Below are 25,956 nucleotides of genomic sequence, written 5' to 3'. Positions count from 1 at the left end.
GTGATCGGTATTAGCTTGTTTACACTTTGAAATTAATTTGCTTCTTTAATTAAACAGTGGCCAAAATATGTTGTATCTGTGCTCAAAATTCTTGGAAAAGGTAGGTTCTTATCTTGCATAACAGACATCTATCCAAAGGTCTTCTGGTAGTATCAGTGATTCAAAAGGAGGAAAAAGCTTGCTAATTAAAGGGTGTATATGCAACTCTGTGTACAGGAACACATTGGTTTCAGTACAGAATTACCGATGCAATCCTGTAATTCCCCTTTATTTTAACTCACAAGCCAAATGGCAAGAATTTTGGGAAAAAGCAATGGATGCATTAGCAAATGTTATTTTCTGGAGAGCTACACTGCTTTCGTTTGAGAGACATGACTCCTTTGGCTAAGTCAATAAATATGTATACAAGAGGAAACCTGATTCATATGTAGCAGATTGTGTTTTAAGAAGTTTTCAGTGGAGCAGGGCAATATCTGTCCTATTCAATACCAAACTAATGCCTTGGAAAACAAGATGAAGAGTGATGTGATAGAAGTTGATTCATTCAGATATTAAAGATGAAAGCTGAGGACAAAAGCTGCAGGCAGATCTGAACGTTGAGAGCCTGGACAGTAAAACAGACACTTGAAATTCAGTATAAATAAAGCAATGCATATGGAATAACTAAAAAAAAAGTTTCAGCTTCACAGTGCAGAAATAAGCACTGAGTTAATATGAAAGAAACGAGGCCCCAGTTTTAAGAGACCCAAGAAAACATCAGCTCAAAACTAGTAGTGGTCAGAAAAGCAACTAGGGAAAGAAAAATAAAAGCAGAAAAAGCTCTTCTATCTTGAAAGCTTTTTAACATAGGACAATCGGAATGCAGCACACTGGAAGGATACACGGATGGCCAAAAGGTTACCAGGGCCTCTCCATGTGACACAAATAGCATGTCCTCTTCTTTAAGCTGGACTGGACAAACTCATGAAAGACTATCCACCAAGAACTTCAGACACAGATATACTACTTCTGGCCCAAATTTGTGAGCTGGAAAAAAGAATTAATCACTGGCAGCTAAGAAAGTGTTCTGGGTAAACAGATGTTTGGGACATCTTAATATTCCTCCAAAGGTATCAACGGTCAGAAAATATAGTGGGCTAGATCGATTTTGGTCAGATTCAGTACAGTTATTCTTACTACTCAGTAATCTGCTAACCATTCACACCAGATTAGCAGAATGAATTAGCTTGAATTAGCTCATTTTTATGATGATTTCAGTTAAAACAGGGAAATGAAAGTTTATGCATAAATCCCTTAGTCATGACCCATATATGTGAGGATGTGAGGTGTATGTACTGGACTGAAACGTAGTTTATGGAGTACCTACTGAAAATGCCTGAGAAGGAAAAAATGAAGGACTGCAGAAGCCCTTCATGACAACCTCTATAAAATAGTTAATTTAGTGCATTAACATGAAATCCATGTTTACAAATCTGAGGAAGTGACACACAGAGGAACAGGAAAAGTATATTTAATTTTCTATTAAACTTCCAACCAGAATACATTCTCCCAAACCAGAAGTTAAAAGTTTTTACATTACTGATAAGAATTTCATAATGATCAAAACCAGATTTTCTCAGGAGAAAATGGGTAAAGTGTTGGTTATACTCCCTCTCTGCTCTCCTGGTGAACCTAATTTTTTTTCAAGGTGAAGTATTATCAAATCCTGCGAATCTCAAAGCAAAGTTCCTACTTACTTCTGGATATTTTATTTTTTAATTCCAAAGTAGTAATAAGAAAAGTATTTTATAGCAAATTCCTAAAGCCTATTCTAAAAAAATGTTAGATATCCCCTTTATAAGACCATTTTAATTTAAGCAGCAGAAAATGTTAGAATGGAAGTCTGAAAGCATTTGTATAACCTGCTATTACAGTTTTTAAGAAATGAAACTAATTTAATTGATGTGTCAAACTATTTATAACCTTCTTCACTCTCTTCCCAGCTAACCTGAACAACAGGAAGCAGCCTCATTCAACTCAAAGTTTTATAAAATTTTTCATATTGATTAGAACAAAAATTGTCACAAATACCCACCATATACCGTTTGTAAGAGTTAGTGCCTCAAGCTTAGCCTAAGAATCTTTGCCATAGACAAACTGATGGAATTTATTAAGAGAATTAAGGTCTCTAACCACGAAATTTAGGTGAGAGAGGTCCAATCAAACCCAGCCTGTGCCATATTATTGATAATGTCTGGTTTCATTCTACTTTTTTGTCAAGAGTATCAAGTACTGATGGTTCACTCTAACGAGCTCAAAGTTTAGCTTTGCCTGGCTGAAGTTGAAGATTCTGAAGTTTCATTGCCATGCCCATGTTCCCAGAAACCTTCAATTTGCCTTGAAAGAATGCCTAAAAAAAAAAAAAAGATTATATGAAATGTACTACAATATAGTACCCCAAATGCACCCCTCCCAAAAGTTATGTGCAGGTCCTGGCCTGCAGTTTTATAATTCCAACACTTCTTGCAGACACCTCACATTCATCAACAAACATATTTTCTGACACTAGAAGGTAGAATAGTAAACTGAGGAAGTTGTATGCTTGTTATATTTGTGATACCTAAAGAGAATAAACTTGGTATTCCTTGTTTCTTGGATTACCATAACAATGGATCTGTACACAAAGCAGGGCATAATACCAAATGGTTTGGCGATAACAGTTCATGGAATAGAAGTTCGCTATTTCAACTGAAGATGATAAAGCAATAGTGTACAGTAGATGCCACAACTGATTTCTTACTCAAATCCTCCCCAGCTATTACTGGTTTTGTTACTGCCGAATGCAATTTTACAAATCTAGTTTGTGAAGCCAAGACGCTAAAGATTTGGGGTTTTCCTCCAGACCTTGTAAAAAGATGAACGGCATGCACCAAAATATCCAAACTGCAGATGCAAAATTGTAATTGCTTCTGAATTTCCCATATGTACAACATTTCTATAATGTGTTTTACCCAAACTTCTAGCTTGTGAAAATTATTATTTACCCTGTGATTAGCAGACCAAAAAATTAAAAGAATGTTACCCAGAGCATTTCAAATTTAGAAGTATGGAGCAGCAACTTAAAATTAACTTAAATGTCTGGTTTACTTGTATATTATGGTTGCTTTTGACACACTGAGGAATAAAAAGACCAAATAATCATAGGCATTCAGTGAATGGTCACCTCAATTTCTGTTTTCCAGCATCAAGATTACTCCTTACACCAGCTATGAGCATAAAGCTCTCCAAACAGAGGGCAGACATTCCTCCTTTCTAAAGTCACGCTACAAACACTAGTTTCCCCCCTCTTCTCTGCAAACTAAGCACTATGATATCCCCTTCTGGATTACCTATAGGATGTCTGAGATAATATGTACCTGCTCAGAAAAATAGATACTGTCTTTCTTGATTAATCTTAATTTGGCCAATTTGTTCAGAGAAAGTAAAGAATTGCCATTTTTCAGATCACCCATGGGAATTTTGGGGGAGGGGATTTATTTAAATCATTTCAACTTAAACACAATCAAAACAAACAAACAAGTCAGTCCTCTTATCATGCCATCTTTGCTATACTTACTGTCTGAGGATTCATTTTGCCAGTCATGAGAGCTAACAGATCAGTGTCAGCCATTGTAATTGTACAATCCGCCTTCTTATCTGTAAGATAAGAGTTGACTATGAAGATTCAAACTGAGAGATGAAACATTAATAGAAGGTGCAACTCCTTGAAGAATCTTTTGACACTACAGGTTAGCAAAATGGTACCTGAAGTGCATACAAATAAGGGCCATTATAAAAATATCAGCAAGAGATCATCCAACAGGCATCTGTGCCACCTTGTAGCACAGACCATCCCAACACTGAGGAAAGATGGAACTTTCTGAAAGGTGCTAAGCAAATTCATTCCTTGAAAAGAAATAAGAATCTACTTGTAATCGGACAGAATGTTAATTGCAAGCATTGACAATCACCTTAAGTTTTATCAAGCTTAAATTTACTAGTATTGAGATCAGCTCAGAATAACGTGTTTTCCCCGTGACACTCTCTGAAGATACTAATCATTGAAATTTCAGGCATTTCTTGCCCTCTCCTTCAATGGGAACAACACGCGCATTCTAAAAGCACTCATTTGAGTTAATTCAAATCCAGACTTTTTTAGGATCCTCTTACCAGAAATAAGCTGAAAAATTACTTTAATAAGCTCTGATAGAAATATTAATGTATATACGAAAGGGCTAAAAACTACACACATCTTTTCCTACACTCATCTTATTATTAAACTTAACTCTTTGATAAAATGTTGTCCATACAACAGAAAATTTTTTTTTGTAATAACTTAGATCATGAATTCCAAATCAAATCCCCTGTCATGCTTTTAATTAAAAGCTTTATGATGCAGGTTCATGGATATTTGAGGTTCTGAGAGCAGACTGTTGTCTTTGGCTTTTTATTTACATTACTAGGATGCATGACTTCAGATATGAGACAAGACATTTTCATGGCAAGGATAAAAATCCCATGTTTCCAACACTTTTGTGAGGTTCCCCACCACCACCCAGTCTGTGTCTTATTTATGTTTGCCTTTTTTAAAATGGAACTTGATGTCAGCTGGTACAGCATTGAAATGAGTCAAGTTTTATTGCTTAACTAGCTGCAGAGGAGAAGTAACTTGACCAGATAGACCATCTTACCACCTACTAGTGTCTCCAACAAAGCAACTGAAGAAACAGTTACAAATTACATTTCTGGCCCAAATTTTAAGAGATGAGAACAATAAAACCCAGAGATTTGAATTTAGGTTTTTTTATTATTCTTTTTTAATTATGATTCCTCTAAGAGTCATATGACAGATGTCTGGAACCTCTCAGAAAACATGCAATTACCTAGACAGAATTCACAGTAGAAGCCATTTCATTCTTGGTCGGAAACATCATGAATAAGAAGAGTTTAAAATTAAGGTAGCTCTACACTGCTTCTGCACAAGGTCACTATAGCTTGAACAGAGTATGAATTTATATTGTTTTCATTGGTTTTATGTGTTTTCTGCAATGCCATAATAAAATAGCACTGACCTGAATTAACTGCCACAGAGCCTTTACCATTTTTCACATCTACTATCCAAGTTGCTTCTTTCCCACCAGGACCATCTTTTATTTTGAAGGCAAAGACTCCACCAATTTTCTTGACAAACTGCTCTCCTTCCTGTAACGATCAGGTAATGTGAAAATTATTAACTTACTTCAAAAGAATTTTAAAATAGTTTCAATTAAACAGGAAGTAATTTAAAAACCTCTACCCTTTCTACTAGCATAGAAATATCTATTTCCCTCTATTAGGCTTCATTTAAACAACCATTAGAAAAAAAAAACAACAAAAACCACAAACTATGACTATTTATATTAAAGTCTATCAACTGAGAAAAATGACCGCTGTCTTAACAGTTTTGTCTTGATGCAAGTCTGACAAAACATGATTTCTTCTAATCACATTTACGAAGCAAGCAAGAAACACCAAACATAAACTTAAAGTTTCTTGTGTTAGCTAGCAAGCTCCTCACACATGTTCTAAACTTGCCTTTACTGAAACACCCTTTTGCAGGTAGGAACTGGCTGAAACAAAATAATTTAAAGTCATGGCACAGCATAGAAAGATTTCTGACACAGCGAAATTCAAAGCTGTAATATCTGTTTCAATAAGAAGTACTGAGGAAATGACTGATGCTCATATATTCCCAGGTTTTACTCATGTTCTGCCATAAATTAAAATCCTGTTGTAGGTAAAAGAAGTAGTCAAATACCTCTTGGAGCTTCTTTTCAATCTCTTTGAAGACCAAATGTGACTTAAATCCATCAACAGCTGCACTGAGAGGCACAGCCGCAATACGTCCGGCGCTGAAATGAAAACCATACATAGCTTTAATCACATTTTCAGCATCTTAAAATGATCATGAATACACCTAACACCAGCGAGAACGGCCACACTAAAACACTTTAGCAATACAGAACAATTATATGATATTAAAGTGAAGCTTACTCTCTGATGGGCTTGACAGCTTGAATTACAATCATTTCAAGTATCTAGATGTTTTTGCATGTATGGACAGGACATTAATTTTGTAATGAAAGTAAATCACTAATCTCATTAAGATAAATCAGCAAACACTATTGCCACACCTTGTGTGAAGAGAGAGCAGCACATGCACCATTTCAGAGAAATACCACTTTTTTCTTTCTTTTTTTTTTTTTTTTTTTTTGGCAAAACAAACCCCCTTTTACCTCCCAATTCATGTGGGTCTCTTAACTGTCACAAGAGGTACTAAGTATTATTCTTGATTCTCTGGTGCAGTCACCCTGCATGGCCTGATAGCAGCACGAAACCTAATTCTTCATTTCTGCACAGGCACCTAGAGCCAAAGTAAGTATAGAGATGTCCAAAGAAATGGCAATTAAAGCAGCAGGAAAAACAAGTTTACAATTATTACCATCTCTTGGCAGTGGAGTGCAAACCTGTGGTCAGGTTTGATATTTTTAAAGTGACAGAATCACTTAAATGTTGCTAGAACTTACTTATGTGGTACTAACACTACCCTGCAGATAACATGCTAGGGTAGCAATAGTAGGGACTGTCTCATCTGAAGATGACACATTGATCTTGCTAATAAACCAAGGCAGAACTAACAGGATGTAAAATTGTAATGTGTCAAAAAAAAAAAAAGTAGAATTGTTTCAAAGACTAATCCAAAATGGAGCAAGCTCTGCTGTCATTTACCTTGATATACATTCTTAGCTGCTATTACTAAAGCCACTACTTACAGACTAGATCTGAATCCAGTGATTAAATCTACGTGCACTGTTGTAGAAAAAATTGAATTAAGTATCTTCATAAACATGAAATGCCACCACCTTTCCCTTAATTACACAATACACATCATCAAACAGTTACATAAGTGGTGTCTGAACAGATTAGCCACACTCTTTCATTCCAAAGTCTGATATACATTGGTGCAACTCCTTCTGTCAGGTATCTCCTGCACACAAAACCTTTGGGAGAACTAAAGGTTCTCTAATGTAAGATGAAACTAGTATTGCTAAGATTTCACTGGTTTGAGTTGTACCTAAGAAAGAATTTTTAAATTTCTCAATACCAACGAAGTTGAAGTGAGCCATAGTAAATTAAACTTAGTTTCTTCTGGAGAAATATTATCTATACGTGCAAAGCTTTTCCTGACAGGAAGGCACTACTTCTAGCAGTATCTCAAGGTTAAAGGAATACAAATAGCAAGAGATTCCCTGTTCTATAAAATGACAATATTTTTAAACACAAAGCTCAAAGCAATGGAAAATAGTACGTTACCTGTAACAGTCTTTTCCCCTGATTTAAAACTGTGTACCAATACCCACTACCAAGTTTTGTGAGCATGTTTGAAGAGAATACATGAAAAGACATGATTTTTTCCTGTATCACACCTATTTTCTCACATGGTTTAACCTCTTACAGATTACAGAAGTGATAGGATTATCACTTCTGACACTGTACTACAAAAAGTTACTGCTGCATCCCTTCAAAGTTCAATTACTTCTCTCATTACCTCCTCCACAGATTACAATGTCACCTCCCAGGAATAGTACAGGTCTAGCTAAAAGAGACATTAGAAATACGAGTTGGGAGGAGAATATTTCTTTCTGGAAGCCCAGCACATGATAAATTTTACTTTTCAGGTTTTTTTAGAGCAAATATGAAGTATTGGCACCGAGCTTTAAAACCAAAACCATAACACCCACAAAGAGTAGCTCAATCTTTCTAAGCAAGGTTGAAAGTAAAAATGCAAGGGGAATTGTGTATTAAAAAAGTCTCTCCTGAAACTCTGATGTATTTATAAATGTTAAGTATTTTCACTCAATTCCTGTCTATCCTAGCATAGATTGCAAGACAGCTTCATAGCAGCGTTGTCCTCTCGCTCTGAAGTATGCTACACTTTTAAGTGCAAATTCTTTAGCCAGGACTGGATGAGTAACATGCCTGAATTCTAATGAGTATTTAGAATACCACATTTAATACATACAGCTGAAAGCAATTCCTCATGGAACCAAACTAGTAACAATTTCAGCAGCGAAAGCAGGGGGTATCTCTATTCCCATGGATGTCCTGCTTTTTTTGGCAAGTCCCTAGTTTCAATTAATTCATTTTAACACGGCCTGTTTTGTTCTTGGAAGGGGGTTTCCTTTTTGTTTTGTTGGCTTTTTTTCCTCTAAACATTAGACTTTTCCTTACAGGAAATCATGTGAGCCATTTTTATGGGCCAGTTTGCTCTTTTCAATAACTTTTAACATACAGTGCATATTGTTTATCAGGAATAAGACACGGGGTAAGCTATAATCTCTGTATACACCTGCACTGCTGTAGTTACACGACAGTTCCAACTGCTGAGCAAGTTTTAGTTTACAGTGCAACTTCTTCCTTGCACAGAGGCAAACAATAATTTTAAGAGGAATTTTGAAACACAAAGATATGGGAGCACAGTCAACACAAAGTGAGCTTAGCTTACACCGCTACTGAACCCACAGTGCAATTTTCCAACCGCATTATAGCCAAGAACTGCACGCGAATGCTGAACACGCGTTTTCATTCGGCAGTGCGCTTTCTTGCTCTACAGAGAGACAGTCTGCAAGGTGACCATTTTCTAAGGTCTTTCAGTACACACAGCGCTGTCTTTCTCTTCGAGAAGCCACCCGCACGCCGAGGGCAGACCCTCAGCTGCCCTCACCACTTCTTCTCCCCGGGCATTACGCGGCGGAATCGGCCCGTCTCGCTTCGATGGGGCGCGGCGGGCAGCCCCAGCCCCGCGGGGCTCTCACCTGGCCGCTCCGGGGAAGCCCATGCCGTAGAGGGTCACCACCACGGCCCCGCCGAGGCCCAGGTTGTGCTGCAGCGCGACCTTTGCCCCGGGGACCTGCCTCCTCCCGGCCAGGCCGCGCAGCTGCCAGCAGAGTTCGGCGCACTGCGCCAGGCCTGAGAAATCGAGCACAGAGCTTAGGCGGTGGAACGAAGCGAGACACGTACCGCGGGTATAGTCCATAAACCTCTTTCCCTAATAACATATTAAGTGAATCCATGCAGTAGCATTTGAGAAAGTTAATTCTTGACTGCTGAGATATCCAGAAATGTATTTTCTCGGGAGGCCCAAAATGAATCACAGAGTCGTTATGGCTGGAAGAGACCTTGAAGATCGAGTCCAACCCTTAACCCAGCACTGCCAAGTTACCACTAAACCATGTCCCTCAGCACCACACCTACACATCTTTTAAATAGCTCCAGGCATGGCAACTCCACCACTTCCCTGGGCAGCCTGTTCCAATGTTTGATACCTCTTTCGGTGAAGAAATTTTTCCCACTGTCCAACCTAAACCTCGCCTGGCGCAACTTGAGGCTGTTTCCTCTTGTCCTATCACTTGTTACTCGGGAGAAGAGAGCAACCCCCACTCCACTACAACCTCCTTTCAGGTAGTTGTAGAGAGCGACAAGGTCTCCCCTCAGCATCCTTTTCTCCAGGCTAAACAACCCCCCCGGTTCCCTCAGCTGCTCCTCATAAGACACGTGCTCCAGACCCTTCACCAGCTCCACTGCCCTTCCCTGGACACGCTCCAGCACCTCAATGTCTTTCTTGCAGTGAAGGGCCCAAAACTGAACACAGTATTCAAGGTGGGGTCTTGCAATTTTTACCCAGTCCCACCGCACATGCATTTCTTCCTCCCTCCACCATCCACAGACCTCCACCCCTTCCTCTTCCTTCCCCTAGACAACTGTGTAGGTCTTTGGGCAAGGCGAAGGAGGAATCTGCATTTTATGCTCTGCATTTCGCCCACTGCCAACTGAAACATCACGAAGAGGATGAGTAAGAAGCTTTACAATCCCAGTCATAAATGAGAATTAAAAGGTTTCTTTTACGGTCTCTCAGCCTCAAGGACAGAATGTGTACTGTGGGACAACCTGCCCTGGAATGGTTTGGAAATGTAAGACGACTTACACGACCTCCGATTAGCACACAGCTAGCCTCAAGACTGTTCTACAGTGAAATTAAGCTGATAGTCTATAGACATGTCATGTTCTGCATTTTAACAACTCCTCCCAAAATCCCGTGGCAATAGAGAGAGGCACAGATACCAGTAATTGCCTCTACATTTATCACTGTGTAACCAACAAAAATTTAACACAAACCTAGCCTTGTAATACTCTCAGTATACATAAAATATATATTATATAATATTATGTATTATAATACACCCATAGTCTCATTCACCTGGAATGTTTTTCTTTCAAAGTTTCCTAATACTTCCCCCCCTACACTAACTGCAGATTATCTAGCTGTTACAGCTGTTTAGATTAAGGTTTGTTGTTTTACAAGGTTTCCTCCTCTCCAGTTTTCTCACAACAACTCATTTCCAAACCAGGAAGGTGAATTATCTTCACAAATCCAAACACATTTTATCAAAGAGCCACCTCATTTTGGAAGCAAGCATAGCAGTTTAAAAAAAAAAAAAAAACAAAACAAAACAAAAAAAAAGGGAAAACCTATGTTGCTGGGAAACGGTGACTAACAGCTTCTGTTGTAAACATCAGATAAATATTTTGACATCCAAAGCTTAACAGAAATAGCTTCTATGACAGCTAACAAGGGAACAGGCTATTCAGAAGCAGTAAAAATCTCCAAAACCTGAATTTTAAAGGATGAAAACATATGAAAATAGTTATTCAAACTACATTCAGCAGAAGTTGTGCTACTGAGCAATTATTTTAAAAACAACAGCAAAAAAAGCATCAAAATTCATATTCCATGTCTTGGTTTGAGCAATCCCACATGGTCAACCTGCCCTAATACTTGCATTACTTGGAAATGAAAATCAACTCCAGAGCTTCCTTCTAGTCTTATGAAGCCCTCATGTTTCGTACAGACAAATACAAGTGGAAGCATCTGCCTGCTCAAGAGATGTATCTTGTATGTAACCCACGCAACTAAATGCATTGTTTTTGCGTACCTGTAGCACCAAGTGGATGTCCCTTTGAAATCAAGCCACCACTAGGATTAATAACCCATTTTCCTCCGTAAGTATTGTCTCCTCTGTCAATCAGGTCACATGCTCTTCCTATAAAACAGTATTTATAAAAGAAAAATGTTCTTTTGAGTTTTCAATTCTACTGTTGCTTACCAAAGATGCTGCATGCCAGTCAAAACCTAGGAAGTTCTACACCACAGATTTTACAAAGAGCAGATTGAAATTAGACAAACTACATTAATGAGACTTGCTTGCACCACTGGAGAAAGAGTAACATGAAAAAGAAGTAAAAGGGCTAGTGTTTGATACAAACGCTTTTTTAAATTTGCTGCTTAACTGTTTTGTTGATATACAGTATCATGATATAATCAATATAATGAAGCTGTTAATTATTGTATTAACGTAGCTGGAGTGATAATTATGCTTTTTGTAAGAGAGGGGTTAGTCATCATTCTTGACCTCAAGGACACGGGGGTCCTGGTGAACACCAAGGTGAACACAAGCCCTTGCCACAAAGGTGGCTAACGGTACCCTGGGCTGCATTAAGACTGTAAATAAAACCATTCATAAGACTAATGCTTAGAATAGCTTAGCTTTCCAGACTATTAGTTCCCATGCCTTCACCAGACAGTTTCCCCTTTTAGCCAGTCCCTTACTCCTTTATTCTTGTACCAGCTTCTTCAGCCTATGCTATTAGCACTGAAGTCTAAAAAAGATCCACCACCTTTGACTGTATTTATAACTTACTTCTGCTATTAAATGAGAATAACCACCTTAGTCTTGCCCATCTAAATCCACAACGTGGTTTATGCCACTTCACTAATCTCTATGTCTAATTAGTCTACCATTCCAAGATAAATTTCACATACTATTAAGGTCAGACTGACTGTGAGAATTGCAATATTAAATTACCACACACAAGACTTCTTAGTCAAATAGACAAGTACCGTCAGGATTCTTCTTTATCTTTGATTAAAGAAATGAAGCTAAAAAGCTTAATGTACCTATTTAAATAATGTCAAATGCTTACCATTTCTACTCCTGATACCATAAAAACACAGCAAAGACAGTAAAAAGCAAGCATTCAAATGCAAGTATTTGAAGACCTACAAACACATAAAGTCTTCCTGAAGATCTATGAACTTCTGTTTCAGTGAGAAAGCTTAGACTTAATACAATACACCATCTAGTGATAGAGTATGGTATTTTCTCAAAATCAGTTAAAAACAAATTAGAGAAAGACTACAAATGATGATTACTTATGGAAAGCAAGAATACATGTAGAGTTTAAATATATCAGATACTGATGTAGCAGTTCAATGCGTTATTTATATGAAATAAACCAAAAACCTCTTCAGTAGAAAATGTTAATGGTTTGACTTATGTACATAAAACTAAAGTTCACTGACATTTAACCTGTTGTAAATCCACTCACTTCAATGAAATTAAATTAATCTGGACAGATTGTGCATTGCGATACAGTTGACTTTAGAGGCATGTTCACAACTTGCCAACAACTCTGTATTTTCAAAGATGTTTAAAGATCTTTAAAAAAGTCATACCAAAGATAAGTAACTTGGTAAAGCCCTCTACAAGCAACTCTTGTCTGTTTTTTATCTTCTTAAAAGGAAATACCAAGACGGAGGGAAATCTTGGGGTAGTTAAGAATATAGACCCGAAAAAGGGGCATAATACCAAGAAAGATCGGAAGAGTCCTTAATTTCCTTGCTCTGCTTGCTTAGAAGAGCCATCCCTGCACAAGCTAGCCATATGATTTCACACAGTTGTCCAAGACTTCAATTTGCCTTGTATATTTCTTCAGACATCGCGGTAACATGAGAATTTGTTAAACTAATTCTGGAGTTTGCAGGTCTTCCTTACGTTACTACAGTGGTAACTTGCTCTTCCCTCTTATAAGGTTAGCTAGTAAGATTTTCAAATATAGAAGATCTGTCCAGTAGAGAACTCAGAGTTCTAATTACATGAAAAGATAAAAAGATGTTTTTGATGCTATTACCTTCTGGACAGAGTCCAAGAGCTTCGTAGGTAATGAACTCATTAACTGAGAAACAGTCATGAAGTTCAATCACATCAACATCTGTAGGTTTTAGGCCTGCCTTTTCAAAACATTTTTCTGCAGCTTTTTTAGTCATATCATAGCCAACCTGCAACAAGAGCAAAATGTATGTTATGTAATAATAAAGAAACATAGCTAGCAATTTCATTTCAACACTTAAGTTTAAACGCGCTTCTATATATCCTGTAAGTGAAAGTAACCTGTAGGAGGTGGCATTCTAATTTATTTTAATGCGTCACATATCACAGAGTTTAATATTCAGACAATAGGAATTGTATAGAAAGAAATAATACATTCTAAGTCTCATTGTTGGCATGTGGAATTTTTTCTGGGAAATATCCTCTATTTTCTCAACCTCGCTCACAAGCCGAATTGGTCCTTTGCATGACTCAGACAAACAGCCTTGAAACAAATTCTCAAACTGTCTTGCTACCTTTTTTGATCAACTGTCCAACTCAAATTGAATTTGAAACACAAACAGAACAGTAGAAACTATTGGGTATTCTAATGGTTTGACTTACATCCAATTATTTTAGTCAACTTGTAGCAGAATCCAAATTTTGCAGTTCAGGTCTTTCCCTTCATTCTACTTAAGCAAGTAATCACAACTATACCAAAAAGGTTATTTCATCTTCAGTATTACACAGACATAAGTAAATTTTAAGTTTCATTACTCGTAAAAACAGAAAAATCAAATAAATGGTTTTCTTGCTGTTCAAATTGTTTAAAGAGCAGCCTTTAAATAATTTGTTAAAAACTAGGTCTTTGATAGCCTGTTTATAAATTGCAACTGTTATTGCACAACCATGCTCTGCTTACTCCACCTGCCCAAATGAAATTACGTTTACATTCACCACAAAGTATAATATGTTTGCTTACTGTCACGGAAATGTCTACAGTACCATTAGGACTCGCAGGTATTAAAAAAAAAACAAACCTGAAGAGTATCAGGAAATACAGAATTGTAAACCTACCATCTTCATACAACTCTTTTCTTCAAATGTGCTTGGATAATCAGTAGCCATCACCTGGGCTAGAATTTCCACAGCTTTTGGCTGCAACTTATGTCTTTTCACAAACTCCTCATTAGCCAAAATTGCAGCTGCGGCACCATTTGATGTTGGACTGATTGAAAAGAAAAATAATGATGTCATCATTCTAAATTAGTAATGTCAACCTTCCATAGAATTATCTTTTAATACAAAACAAAAACAAAAAAAAGGACACAAAAAAAACCACTTTCTTTGGCTGATACCACTGAAACTATAAATTCTATCAGTGTTTGCTGGACGCTTTCAGTAATATTTATAACAGACATCTGAAAAGCATGACATCAAAATAGAAACGTATCACTGAAGTTTTTCAATTTAGAAAAAATCAAAGCTTCTACTTGGCTATAAACATTGTTAACAACAAGCCTTTCAGGAGTGTATAGGAAAGACTGGAGAGAAGAATTAACACTTAACAGCAATGGATGCACATTAGTAAAAGATATAGAATGATGCAAAAACCCCAAAGTACAAAACGTATTTCAGCTTACTGTATTATACTGTGAACACATATCTAGATAGTGTTTGGTCAAGACAGAGATTCCACATCTGTTTTATTTATAAAAAGTTTTACTTAAAATAATCTGTAAATTTTAATTTACACGCAAACAGACTTTTATTTAAATAGATGTCCTACCATATTTGTCTTAACATCAAGATTTATTTCACAATGCTACGTCCTCTCCTTACCAACACTGTAAGACAGTCAAGAAATCAAAAATCTTGCGAGAATGCAGAACTTCATCTAATGTGTACTCCTTTTGGAACTGGGAATACCTACAAAAAACATACAGATGCCATCTTAGTTTTAGCACAGCCCTTAGCAGTAGACTTACTAATATCACACTATTAAGCAGCTATAGAGCTGTTTTTACAAAGTATAAGGCACTAGACATAGAATTTATGCTGGGTATAATTCTCATTCTGTAATAAAGAATATACTCTGCAAAGTATTTCTGAAAGTAATACTCAGTTTTACATGAATTTTGTAAAAGCAACATACGATTAATATAGAGGTAGAGTACATTACTCACGGATTGTTAGTCGAATGGCTATGATTCTTCCATGCAATTTTTGCAAAGTATTCTGGATTTGTGCCTGGAAGAGGAAAAAAAGCTGTGTTGAAATACTTTGTTTACCCAAACAGTGCTAACATAGCATTTTAAATATTGTGTCATAAGAATTTGACCTTTACAAGCATCTTTACAAGAGACTTACTGTTATCAAGGCTTTCTTTAGAACTCAACTTAGGTCTAAAAATTAGATAAAGGCTACTAAACATGGTTGAATTTTAGCTAATAGAACATCCTACTTGGACATTTAACACTTACTTACATAAAAATACAGAAAATAAGTGCATTTTACTTGAGGTATTATTATATTACTGAAACTTGAACGCTCACGTTCCTATCATTGCAGAACAGCTGTAGTGAAATATCGGGTCCAAGTCTAAAATTTTTCCATATACTAGTCTAAAAATAAGTGTAAATAAAAGATGGTGAACAGGCCAGTCTGTTAGCTTGGAGCCAATTCCCTTGTCTGGTGAGGGAGTACGAAATGGCAGCGGCAGCAGCCTAGTACTACATATTGAATCAAATACCTGAAAGCTTTTGTCAAACAATTCAGTCCCAAGCCTATCTACCCATCCTAAGACACAAGGAAAAATGCAGGAAGTTATGCAACCTCATCGCCCAGACCTTACACAAGCACAAACCATACTATCAGCGTGATTACCAGACACTCTGTATCACAGCCTTAATTACGTCTCCTGATGGTTTTGTTTGCCTACACATCGCCAACTTTTCTGTAGATAATTCTTTATCCAAATATACTACCATATGTTTTAGATGTAGATGTTGCAGTTGTAGTACTTAAGTAAAGCAAGGACACTGAATGCTATAATTTTTAAAAACAAAATCGTAATATATACTTTTTAAAATCACTTAATTAAAAGAGGACAATGAAAAAATGTATTTTAACATACCATATTTCTCCATATGTTCTTTGCCAGCATTTGCAAACATCTGAGGTGCTACTGGAGCACTTGCCAAGCCGTATTTATTTATCATAATTTCCAAATGTTTGTCCATGGGATTAGTTCTGTCTGCAAACTAAAAAAAGATTACATAGTTATAAAGCAAGTTATATTTCCTTTTCTTTACAACATTGCCACAAAAGTGCCTTGGATGTCAAGCAAAACAGAGGTGTTTCTGATATTTTAACAATTCCACTGGACAGTACATTGCACTTCAGTAACGTGTTTTGAACCATTCATAATTTCCCAATTATAAGAAAGTGTAAATAAGCAGAAAATGCTTAACATTATACTCCCTCCACTGATTCATGGCAAGGACCACTCCTATGTGATTCTATCACAGTCAATATTTTCAGCAGAGGACTTCAGGTATTTTTCACCTCAGCTTAAAATCCTATCCTAATATCGTTCGAAATTATAAAATTAATACTGTAGTAGTATTTTCAATGAAGCTTAGATGCAATATCGTAAAGCATGTTAAAGATAACTGTTACTCATTTCAATCGGTTGCTAAATTTAACATTTCTCACCCAAACCTCTGCATATATTATCAAATTTGGCAGTTCTGTAGTTAAACCACATATGGGCTCTAACATTGCCCGTTATAAGGCAAAATACAAACAAAAACCCCTACACTCCTCCAGTAAAAACAAAGACGAGACATGAAATAAAGGTTTACAAAAGTCTTTAATTTTGGGGAAAGTGTGTTAACTGGTCAACTGAGTAAGCATCAAGCCAAAAGCCAGAAGACCCAGATTCTTTCTTCTATTTGCTCTGTCAATTTGAGAAAGGCACTTCAATTGCTCAATGCTTTCGTATTCTATCTGGTATTTTCATTATTCCCTATTAACCCTGCCTTTAACATATTCTTGGCAAAATACTAAAGGCATGACATACTACATAAAATTAATTCTAAAACATTCCCTACAAAATTTGTATATCATAGCTGCAATCAGAATCATGGAACTAATGAAAAGTTCAAAATAATGGTTTATTTTGTAATCATCTACAGCAACATCTTAAAGCAACTGGTATTTACAGGAATATGTCTCAGAGAACAAGGAGGTGTATTTCATCTACAAATGTATAAAGTGTTTCAGACACTTACACCTGAAGCAAGGGATCCTTTTGCCATCCTCTCAAAGCCAAGTGCGAGAACACAATCTGCCAAACCTTAAAAGAAAATTTGTGGCTATTTAAAACACAATGTAATTATAAATAACATTATGTACTAACAACTATTCACTTACAAGAAATATACATAAACACCTACCAGCTGCTCTTCCTCCTTTCCTAATTTTTGAGAAGAGAGTCAAACTGGGGTGGGAATGGTATTGATACAAACATAGTGATACTGAAGAATGAGAGATCACTACAGGGTTTATGTTTATTTTTAAACTGTTTGACAGCAATTACCTTAAATGATTAAGCACTTATACCTCTGCTACAAATATTAGAATAATCATACAGACTGTTACTATCGTTTTCATTATAAAAACACAGCACTTAAGTGCAAGGAAGTATCAAAGTCCACAAAGGAACTGCAGAAAGAGACGGAAATACTTATCTGTCATTTCAAAGCATAATCTTTTCCAAAAATGTGTTAGTCAAACACTTGTGCTAACCTCAAGTTTAAAAGAAAAGCTTTTTAGCAGATTCTTCTCTCCTTTTCATCCTGCAGAGTCTAGTGTCTTGCAGTACTATAATGCAACTTGTTCTGCAGTACTCCAAACAATTCTTCCAGAAAAAAACTTAACTGGCTTATTATTTACTAGGTTCATACAGCTTATGACACAGGAAAGGACATTTATATCCATACGTACCATCCTACTGCATCGCAGTCAGTCTCTTAGGTGCACACATAATGCTCTAGTTCATAGTGATAGCTTTACTCTTTTAAGTGAATGGTCTTATATTTGTATATACAACTGACCAACGTTTTCAGCTGAGTGAGGCAGAGAACGCAATTTTGCCTATGAGGATAGGACATTTACAACTCAGAGTACTCACACATTCCTTAGTTCCATTCTTCTTTCAAGTTATATTTATAGAAATAGAGAACATGTATTACGCAGCCCCAGAGCAAAACAACTCACCTCCTTCTACTAGTTGTCTGGCCATGAACAAAGCAGTTGATCCAGTGGCACAGTTGTTGTTAACATTAATGATAGGAATGCCAGTTAAACCCAAACCATGATAGATGGCCCGTTGTCCACAGGTTGAGTCACCTTTATACAGAGACACAACATTAAAATAAAGTACATACTCAGACTTCACCAGCAAAAAGAAATCCCACCATGTATGTGCAATGCTACTACTTAAACTGCAAACTGGAACTTTAGAACTGTCATCTGAAGTATGTCTCTCAAGTATCCACAGTACAAGAACCTTAGAATTAAGATGAAAATCATCAGTTTTTAAAACTAGAATTTTATTCTGCTCCTGCGATAAAAGGCTGTGAATCAACGGGAGGTAACTGGACTGGACAGAAACATCTTAGAGGTGTGGCCTGGAAGCTGCTATAGGTATCACAGCTGACTGACCCTACTTCACTTGCCATAACACAGTCATTAATAGAGAAACATGAAGAAAGTAAATGGAAACTCTCTTTGGAATGGAAACAGATTTCCCCATAATAGAAATCTGATTTTGACTGCTTTGGGAAATACATCAGGCATCTTTGAATTGGAATGACAGGAAAAGGCTCAAACCAGTCATTTAACACCATCTCCTCTCGCTACAATAAACAGCGACTGCAAGTCACTGCTGAGGGTGTCTACTAGAAATCTGTTTGAGGGTTGTGCTGGTTGTAGCTGGGATAGACAATTTTCTTCATAGTACCTCGTATGGGGCGATGTTTCAGATTTGTGCTGAAAACAGGGTTGATGATACAGGGATGTTTTAGTTATTGCTGAGCAGTGCTCACACACAGTCATGGCCTCTTCTGCTTCTCACACCACCCCACCAGTGAGTAGGCTGGGGCTGCATGAGAAGCTGGGAGGAGATACAGCCAGGACAGCTGACCCCAACTGACCAAAGGGATATTCCATACCATATGACATCATACTCAGCATATAAAGCTGGGGGAAGAAGGAAGGGGAGGACATTTGGAGTTATGCCACTTGCCTTCCCAAGTAACTACTCCACATGATGGAGTTCTGCTTCCCTGGAGATGGCTGAACACCTGCCTGCCAATGCGTAGTAGTGAATGAATTCCTTGTTTTGCTTTGCTTGTGTGAGTGGCTTTTGCTCTACCTATTCAACTGTCCTTATCTCAATCCAAGAGTTTTCTTACTTTTACTCTTCCAATTCTCTCCCCATCCCAACTGGGCAGAGTGAGAGAGCGGCTATGTGGTTCTTAGTTGCTGGCTGGGGTTAAGCCACAAGGGTCCTGCTGGCAATGGAGACAGGGCAGCACTGTGTCTGGTGCCAAACATGGGGTTCAAAGGGTTCAAGATAACGACAGATTTGATTGGATTGTGCTAGATCAAATGTATAGCTTGTTATAGCTGTTTAGCTCTTAATCAGTAGGTTCCTGTGCTTGCTTGCCTGACTATATATTAGACTCCAGTGCTCATTAGTGGCTGCTTTTCACTTTTGCTGCACTGCTATACTGTTTAGCATCTTATTCTGCTGTGCCTGGGAACTTTTTGTTAACATTTTGGTAACAGCAATGGAGATGCGCCTGGGCTGGCAGAAGCCAGGGCACCACTGCTGTTTCTGTGCTGCTGTACTGGACAGGCTGGAATTCCAGTATGGACTCGAGTCGAAGGGACTGTGATCCATGGATGAGTCCATGGATGAGTCCACGTGGGAGGAGGACACCCCAAAGCATCTGTGGCCGCGATTACATCTGTGCCGCAGCAGGCACTGAAGGCATTGTGGCCCATGGATAAGGCCACGCTGGCAGAGGTGCACCTCAAAGCATCTGTGGCTGTGGATAAGTCTATGCCGCAGCAGCTATACCCCTGAAAAGACTGTGGTGCATAAATAAGGCTCTGCTTGGAACAGATACACCCCAAAGGGACTGCAGTCTGTGGCTAAGTAAAAGCCAGAGCAAGTGCAAGGGGACAAGTTCATTGCAATGTTAAACCCTATAACCTGGCGCAAAGGGACCAGGGGTGGAGATTATAATGGAAATACCTTTAAATCGTTGCAACCCAGCATTTGAGTTGCATAGTATGGGAATTACTATAGCAGGAGCCCCTTGTTGCTAGCCAGACTAGGAGCAAGAGGAGTTCGTTGCAACATTAAACCCTATAACCTGGTGCAAAGGGACCAGGGGTGGAGACTGTACTGGAAATACCTTTGAATTGTTGCAACCTGGGATTTGAGTTGCACATTACATCTACAGACATCTACAGACTGGGGGCGGAGTGGCTCGAAAGCTGCCTGGCAGAAAAGGACCTGGGGGTGTTGGACAGCCAGCTGAGCATGAGCCAGCAGTGTGCCCAGGCAGCCAAGAAGGCCAACACCATCCTGGCCTGCATCAGGAACAGTGTGGTGAGCCGGACTAGGGAAGTAATCATCCCCCTGTACTCGGCACTGGTGAGGCCTCACCTCGAGTACTGTGTTCAGTTTTGGGCCCCTCACTACAAGAAGGACATTGAGGTGTTGGAGCGTGTCCAGAGAAGGGCTACAAAGCTGGTGAAGGGTCTGGAGGACAAACCTTATGAGGAACGACTGAGGGATCTCGGGTTGTTTAGCCTGGAGAAGAGGAGGCTGAGGGGAGACCTTATCACCCTCTACAACTACCTGAAAGGAGGTTTTAGAGAGATGGGAGCTGACCTCTTCTCCCTGGCGACAAGTGACAGGACAAGAGGAAATGGGTTCAAGTTATGTCAGGGCAGGTTTAGATTGGATATTAGGAAGCATTTTTTCACTGAAAGGGTTATTAAACATTGGAATAAGCTGCCCAGAGAGGTGGTGGATTCACCATCCATGGAGGTGTTTAAGAAAAGGGTAGATGAGGTGCTTAGGGACATGGTTTAGGAGTGGTGGTGTTTTTATCAGGGTAGGTTAATGGTTGGACTTGATGATCTTAAAGGTCCCTTCCAACCTCACTGATTCTATGATTATGGGAATTACTATAGCGCGATCCCCTTGTTGCTAGTCTGGCCAGGTGCAAGGGGATGAGTTCATTGCAATGTTAAACCCTACAACTTGGCCCAAAGGGACCAGGGGTGGAGACTGTACTGGAAATACCTTTAAATTGTTTTAACTCATGATTTGAGTTGCCTTTTATGGGAATTACTATAGCAGGAACACCTGAACCAATGGAGGACAGGTGTTACAAGCAGCAGTGCAAGTGCCAGCACTGACCTGACCTGAGCTGGCTTTGGTGCCCACTAACTCCACACAACACACCACCTCTTCTGTGCTGAGGGACCACCACAACAGGTGGAGCCCAAAGTCATGGACTAAATTAACTCAATGGACATTTTGTGGACATTTATGGACACTTTACAAGGGCCGTCCAAGGGAATGACATGTGTGTATTATATGAAAGGACGGGAAGCGGGATGGGGGTTAATGAGGATGTATTGGATGCTCAGTATATAAGCTGGAGGAAGAAGGAGGGGGGGGGGGATGTTTGGAGTGATGGTGTTTGTCTTCCCAAGTAACCATTCCGCATGATGGAATCCTGCTTCCCTGGAGATGGCTGAACACCTGCCTGCCAACGCGTAGCAGTGAATGAATTCCTTGGTTTGCTTTGCTTGTGTGAGTGGCTTTTGCTCTACCTATTCAACTGTCCTTATCTCAACCCAAGAGTTTTCTTACTTTTACTCTTCCAATTCTCTCCCCATCCTAACTGGGGGGAGTGAGAGAACGGCTGTGTGGTGCTTGGTTGCTGGCTGGGGTTAAACCACAAGGGTCCTGCTGGCAATGAATGCATGGCAGCACTGTATTGTTATCCGAACAACTCAGTTTTGTCTACATCAGCTGTGAAGCAGTAATCTAGAGCCATACTAATGCATGTACTCTCAATAATTTTATATACAGTACATTAAACCATGGTTATGTTTTCATATATGTCCATAGGATTCAAATAGTTATAAATCTCTCACAGAGTAGACTTCATCTATCACTTGGGGTTGAGTCCAAGCAGATATCTCTTCTGTGCTCTTGGGATGAAAGTGCAAGGACACAGTACATGTTTGATCCCCAAAATATCCCTAGCAAGAGTCTTCAACTCAAGAGCACTGGATAAACAAGCATATCCATTCTAGCCTACACACAGCATCACACAAAGGATAAAAGAATTTTCAAGTCTATTGCTGTAAACATAATGACTCTAAGTTTTACACACTTGAAAAAATACACCACCTGATGTTGCTGAAAGAGCTACTTGTATAAAATACATTCGCAAGACACAATTTTAAAGCCTTTCCATACCTGTGACTAACACTGTAAACTCCACAAATAAACATAGATCTGCGATCACTAAAAATAATAATTTTGTAAAAGTTTGAACAGTTCTACAAACTGACGCATGATTAAATATTATAATTTCAAACCGATGGGATCCCCCATACTTTATTCACACAGATGCAGATAAACTTTATTCACATAGACGTCTGCAAATGTCACGGATAACACATACCAATCAAATGACATTACTTACCATAAACATAACCCACACATGCCTGCTCCACTGCTGAATAAGGAATCCCAGCATCAGCTAAAGCCTTCTGGCCTAAAAAGAAAGTTTAAAAGTTGAAGAAAAAAAAAAAAAAAAAAAAAGCAGCTCTCATAACCGTAACAAGCAAACCTAGAGCAGCATGTATGATTCATGCATTCACAAACAAGAAAAAGACAGAGCCATAAAAATTCCTAAATTCCTTATTACATGATGCGAATGGTTAACACAGTCCCGCATCTTAATTCTCGTAAGGACAATTTTGCAGTATTTTGAGTTCTGAACAAGGTCCTTCATCAGAAAGTTTCATGCAGTCAGTTCTGTGTTCATGCACAAAGGTTGTTTGTCCCGATGAAAGTATGTTTGAATAATACAGGCAGGTGTGAAATTATTTAAGTGTCCAATTCAATTTTTAGCTATCGTTTTGACTTCAGTACTGGAATTCAGTGAGTTGAACTCACAGTCAACAGATCAGTTATGGATTTTGTGAAAGTATTCTTATTTTACCAGTTTTTTTATTCACTTTTTATATCTATTTACTGAACAGCAGCTGTTCCTTCATATGTATAATAAAAAGATTAACTGTAAGACTTAAAATAAGCGTCAGCAATCAAACTAAATGCTTCATTATTATATATAATATATAAATAATACATTTCTTTATTATTAAATTACCTGCCTCCTTAGCCATGTCAGGATAATCAAGGCTCTTCTCACTAGGCTTTGCAAACTGACAAGAGAAAAAGAAACAGAAAAAAAAACAAAACAAAACCAAGAATAAGTCATAGTGAGATTTAATACCTCTTTTGCTCGAACTGGAATATTTAAAAGCTTGTATTTCACTTAGAAACAGCTTTGTGAACAATCAATGTTAAATAATGCAAACAATTTAATTTAATCGACCCAAAAGTGCATGCATAAAATCTGCACAATTCCCAAGTGCTACTGCCAGACCCCATGATGGCTAAAACCATAAAAGAGTGCAATTTCATGGAAGCTGAGGATCAGTTTCACTCAGTCTTAAAGAAGATCCATGACTTGTATGGAGACAGACAATAATCCTGTCCAAAGCCTGTGGGTGGGACAGAGAATAACTATCACCTTCACTGATTCATTATAATACGTGACATAACCTTCACTAAGGCTTTGATAAATACTTCCCTCCCACTTTATTTGATTTACTCCTATTGGTAACAAGAAAATGCTTATTCTTTGTACAGAACTTAACTCTACAGAAGCCTCCCTTTCCCAAGCCTTATTCCCCTTTGCTACAAATCCTATCGTGCCTTACCCCACACCACTGGAGTAGAGGTGGTATTTCTATTTGCATTGTAGTACAACTCATTAGAGCACACCAAATACACGTGTTTTGCACTTTTACATCATTAACAAAAAGTGTCACTGTTAAAAAATAAATCCTCATACCAGCTACTTATATTTCTACAAATTATCTGACGTTCACTGTTAGTATATAAAAGTTAATTTGATACCTCCTTATGCTGACCTCCCCAACTCCAGTCTTTCGCAACACTTAGCTGTACTTTCTGTAGTGCTTCCTTAATTTAGACACAGAACCTTCATACTGAAGGTATTAAGAAAAATCAGTCAGTGATTTGATCATTGTAAAGGTCTGTCAGAGTGATTGACGTTACTTGGGCTAACAAAGAGGGGAAGAGTACTGATAATTTCTCAATCACACTGAGCTGCTGATAATGAAAGGCATGGTCTGTGGAACTGACACACACGTAGGAAACAGACTGTTGTTTTGAGAAGATACACCATTTTTTAACGGACATTACACCATTATGATTAAAAGAAGAGAAAGGATATAATCCTAAAAAACTTCATAATAAAATGATTAAGACACAATCTGGTGTCTGACAAGTTTTCATTGTCTCTTCCATGCTACTGTTCCTTTCTTGAGCACATAACAAGTGTAAAGAGCGGTCCGGTAACTTCCAAAACTGCATTCTATGATCCAGTCCAATAAACACAATTAACGGAATGAAGTCTTCTACCTTTTATTTCTTCCCCTATCACATCACATGCAACCGAATGAAGTCTCGTATCTCTTATTTCCTCCCCTATCACATCACATCACATCCTGGAGAAATACTCATGCAGCAACAAAAAAGTTATTTAAAAGGTGGCATTTTTGTTCTGACTACTCTGGCAAATATCAAAGTCATCTTAAGCTTCATCCACCGGGATAGAAGAAGGTTCCCCTAGCTTTTGCTCCTCCTTGGAGGTCTGCCATGCTGTGTGAACTCTGCGTTGGCGGCGGAATGACGAGGCACAGACCCGCGCCAGGACAGTACCCGTAGGGCACCTGCTGTGCTGCCGCCACCTCCCCGTGGGCCCATCGCCTCCCCGGCCCTTCACAGCGAGGGGACGATCCCTTGACCAGAGGCTGCAGCGACACGGGGACACGCTCTGGCCGTGACAAGTCTGTTATATCGACCCGCTCAACGGCGCTCCAAAAGGTTTAACTTGGCCGGTGGCTCCATCCCCCCCGACGCACCGACCAAAGGTGAACTTTGCGCCGCGCCGCTGTCGCCCAGGCCCGACCCGCCGGCCCGGGCACCTCTCTCTCCTCAGACGCCGACCCCGCTTCGCGAGGGGCCTTATCCCCACCTGGGGAGGACGCGCACGGCGCCCACAACGCCGCCGCCCCCCCGTGTCCCCCCTCAGCACCGCCCACCGGGGCCGCCTCAGGAGCGCCGCCCAGACAAGCCCCGCTCGGGCCGACCCCCCCCCCGCCCCAACGGGAGCCGAGTTTCGCTCTCTCCTCCCGCACGGCCTCAGCGCGCCGGCGGTGCCGGGAAGGGCGCAGGCCGGCGGACAGCCCCGTACCTTGGTCATACCGACGCCCACCACGAACACCCGGCGCTGCATGATGGCGGCGGGCGGGAGGGCGCGCGCGCCCCCTCCTCCTCTCGTTGCCGCTGCTGCTCTCCGCCGGCCGAGGCGACGCCGAAACCCCTCGCGCGCTGCACCGGGGCGAAGGGGCGGGACCAGCGCGCGGGAGGCGGGGCGGCACCACCCCTCCTTCTTAAAGGCGCAGCGCCCCTCCGGGCTGTCCCGGA

The 25,956-nt window shown here is 39.3% G+C and overlaps 1 protein-coding gene across 1 annotated transcript; it reads right to left on the bottom strand.

The window, feature by feature from the left end:
• Positions 1-1,494: 1,494 nt before the first annotated feature.
• SCP2 (sterol carrier protein 2) lies at positions 1,495-25,847 on the bottom strand. The gene is made up of 16 exons (XM_082483798.1): positions 25,724-25,847; positions 23,546-23,600; positions 22,856-22,927; positions 18,327-18,458; positions 17,339-17,403; positions 16,180-16,306; positions 15,230-15,293; positions 14,886-14,972; positions 14,121-14,271; positions 13,087-13,234; positions 11,052-11,159; positions 8,874-9,027; positions 5,816-5,909; positions 5,091-5,220; positions 3,596-3,675; positions 1,495-2,389 (listed from the first exon to the last, which is right to left on the bottom strand). The coding sequence occupies exons 1-16, from the start codon at positions 25,763-25,765 to the stop codon at positions 2,294-2,296; spliced, it is 1,605 nt and encodes a 534-aa protein (XP_082339924.1). The 5' UTR covers positions 25,766-25,847; the 3' UTR covers positions 1,495-2,293.
• Positions 25,848-25,956: the final 109 nt, after the last annotated feature.

The sequence above is a fragment of the Vanellus vanellus genome (assembly GCF_965231255.1).
Source record: "Vanellus vanellus genome assembly, chromosome: 5".
NCBI classification, from domain to species: Eukaryota; Metazoa; Chordata; class Aves; order Charadriiformes; family Charadriidae; genus Vanellus; species Vanellus vanellus.
The sequence above is the reverse complement of the archived record's forward strand: the minus strand, read 5'-3'. Positions and strand labels throughout refer to the sequence as shown.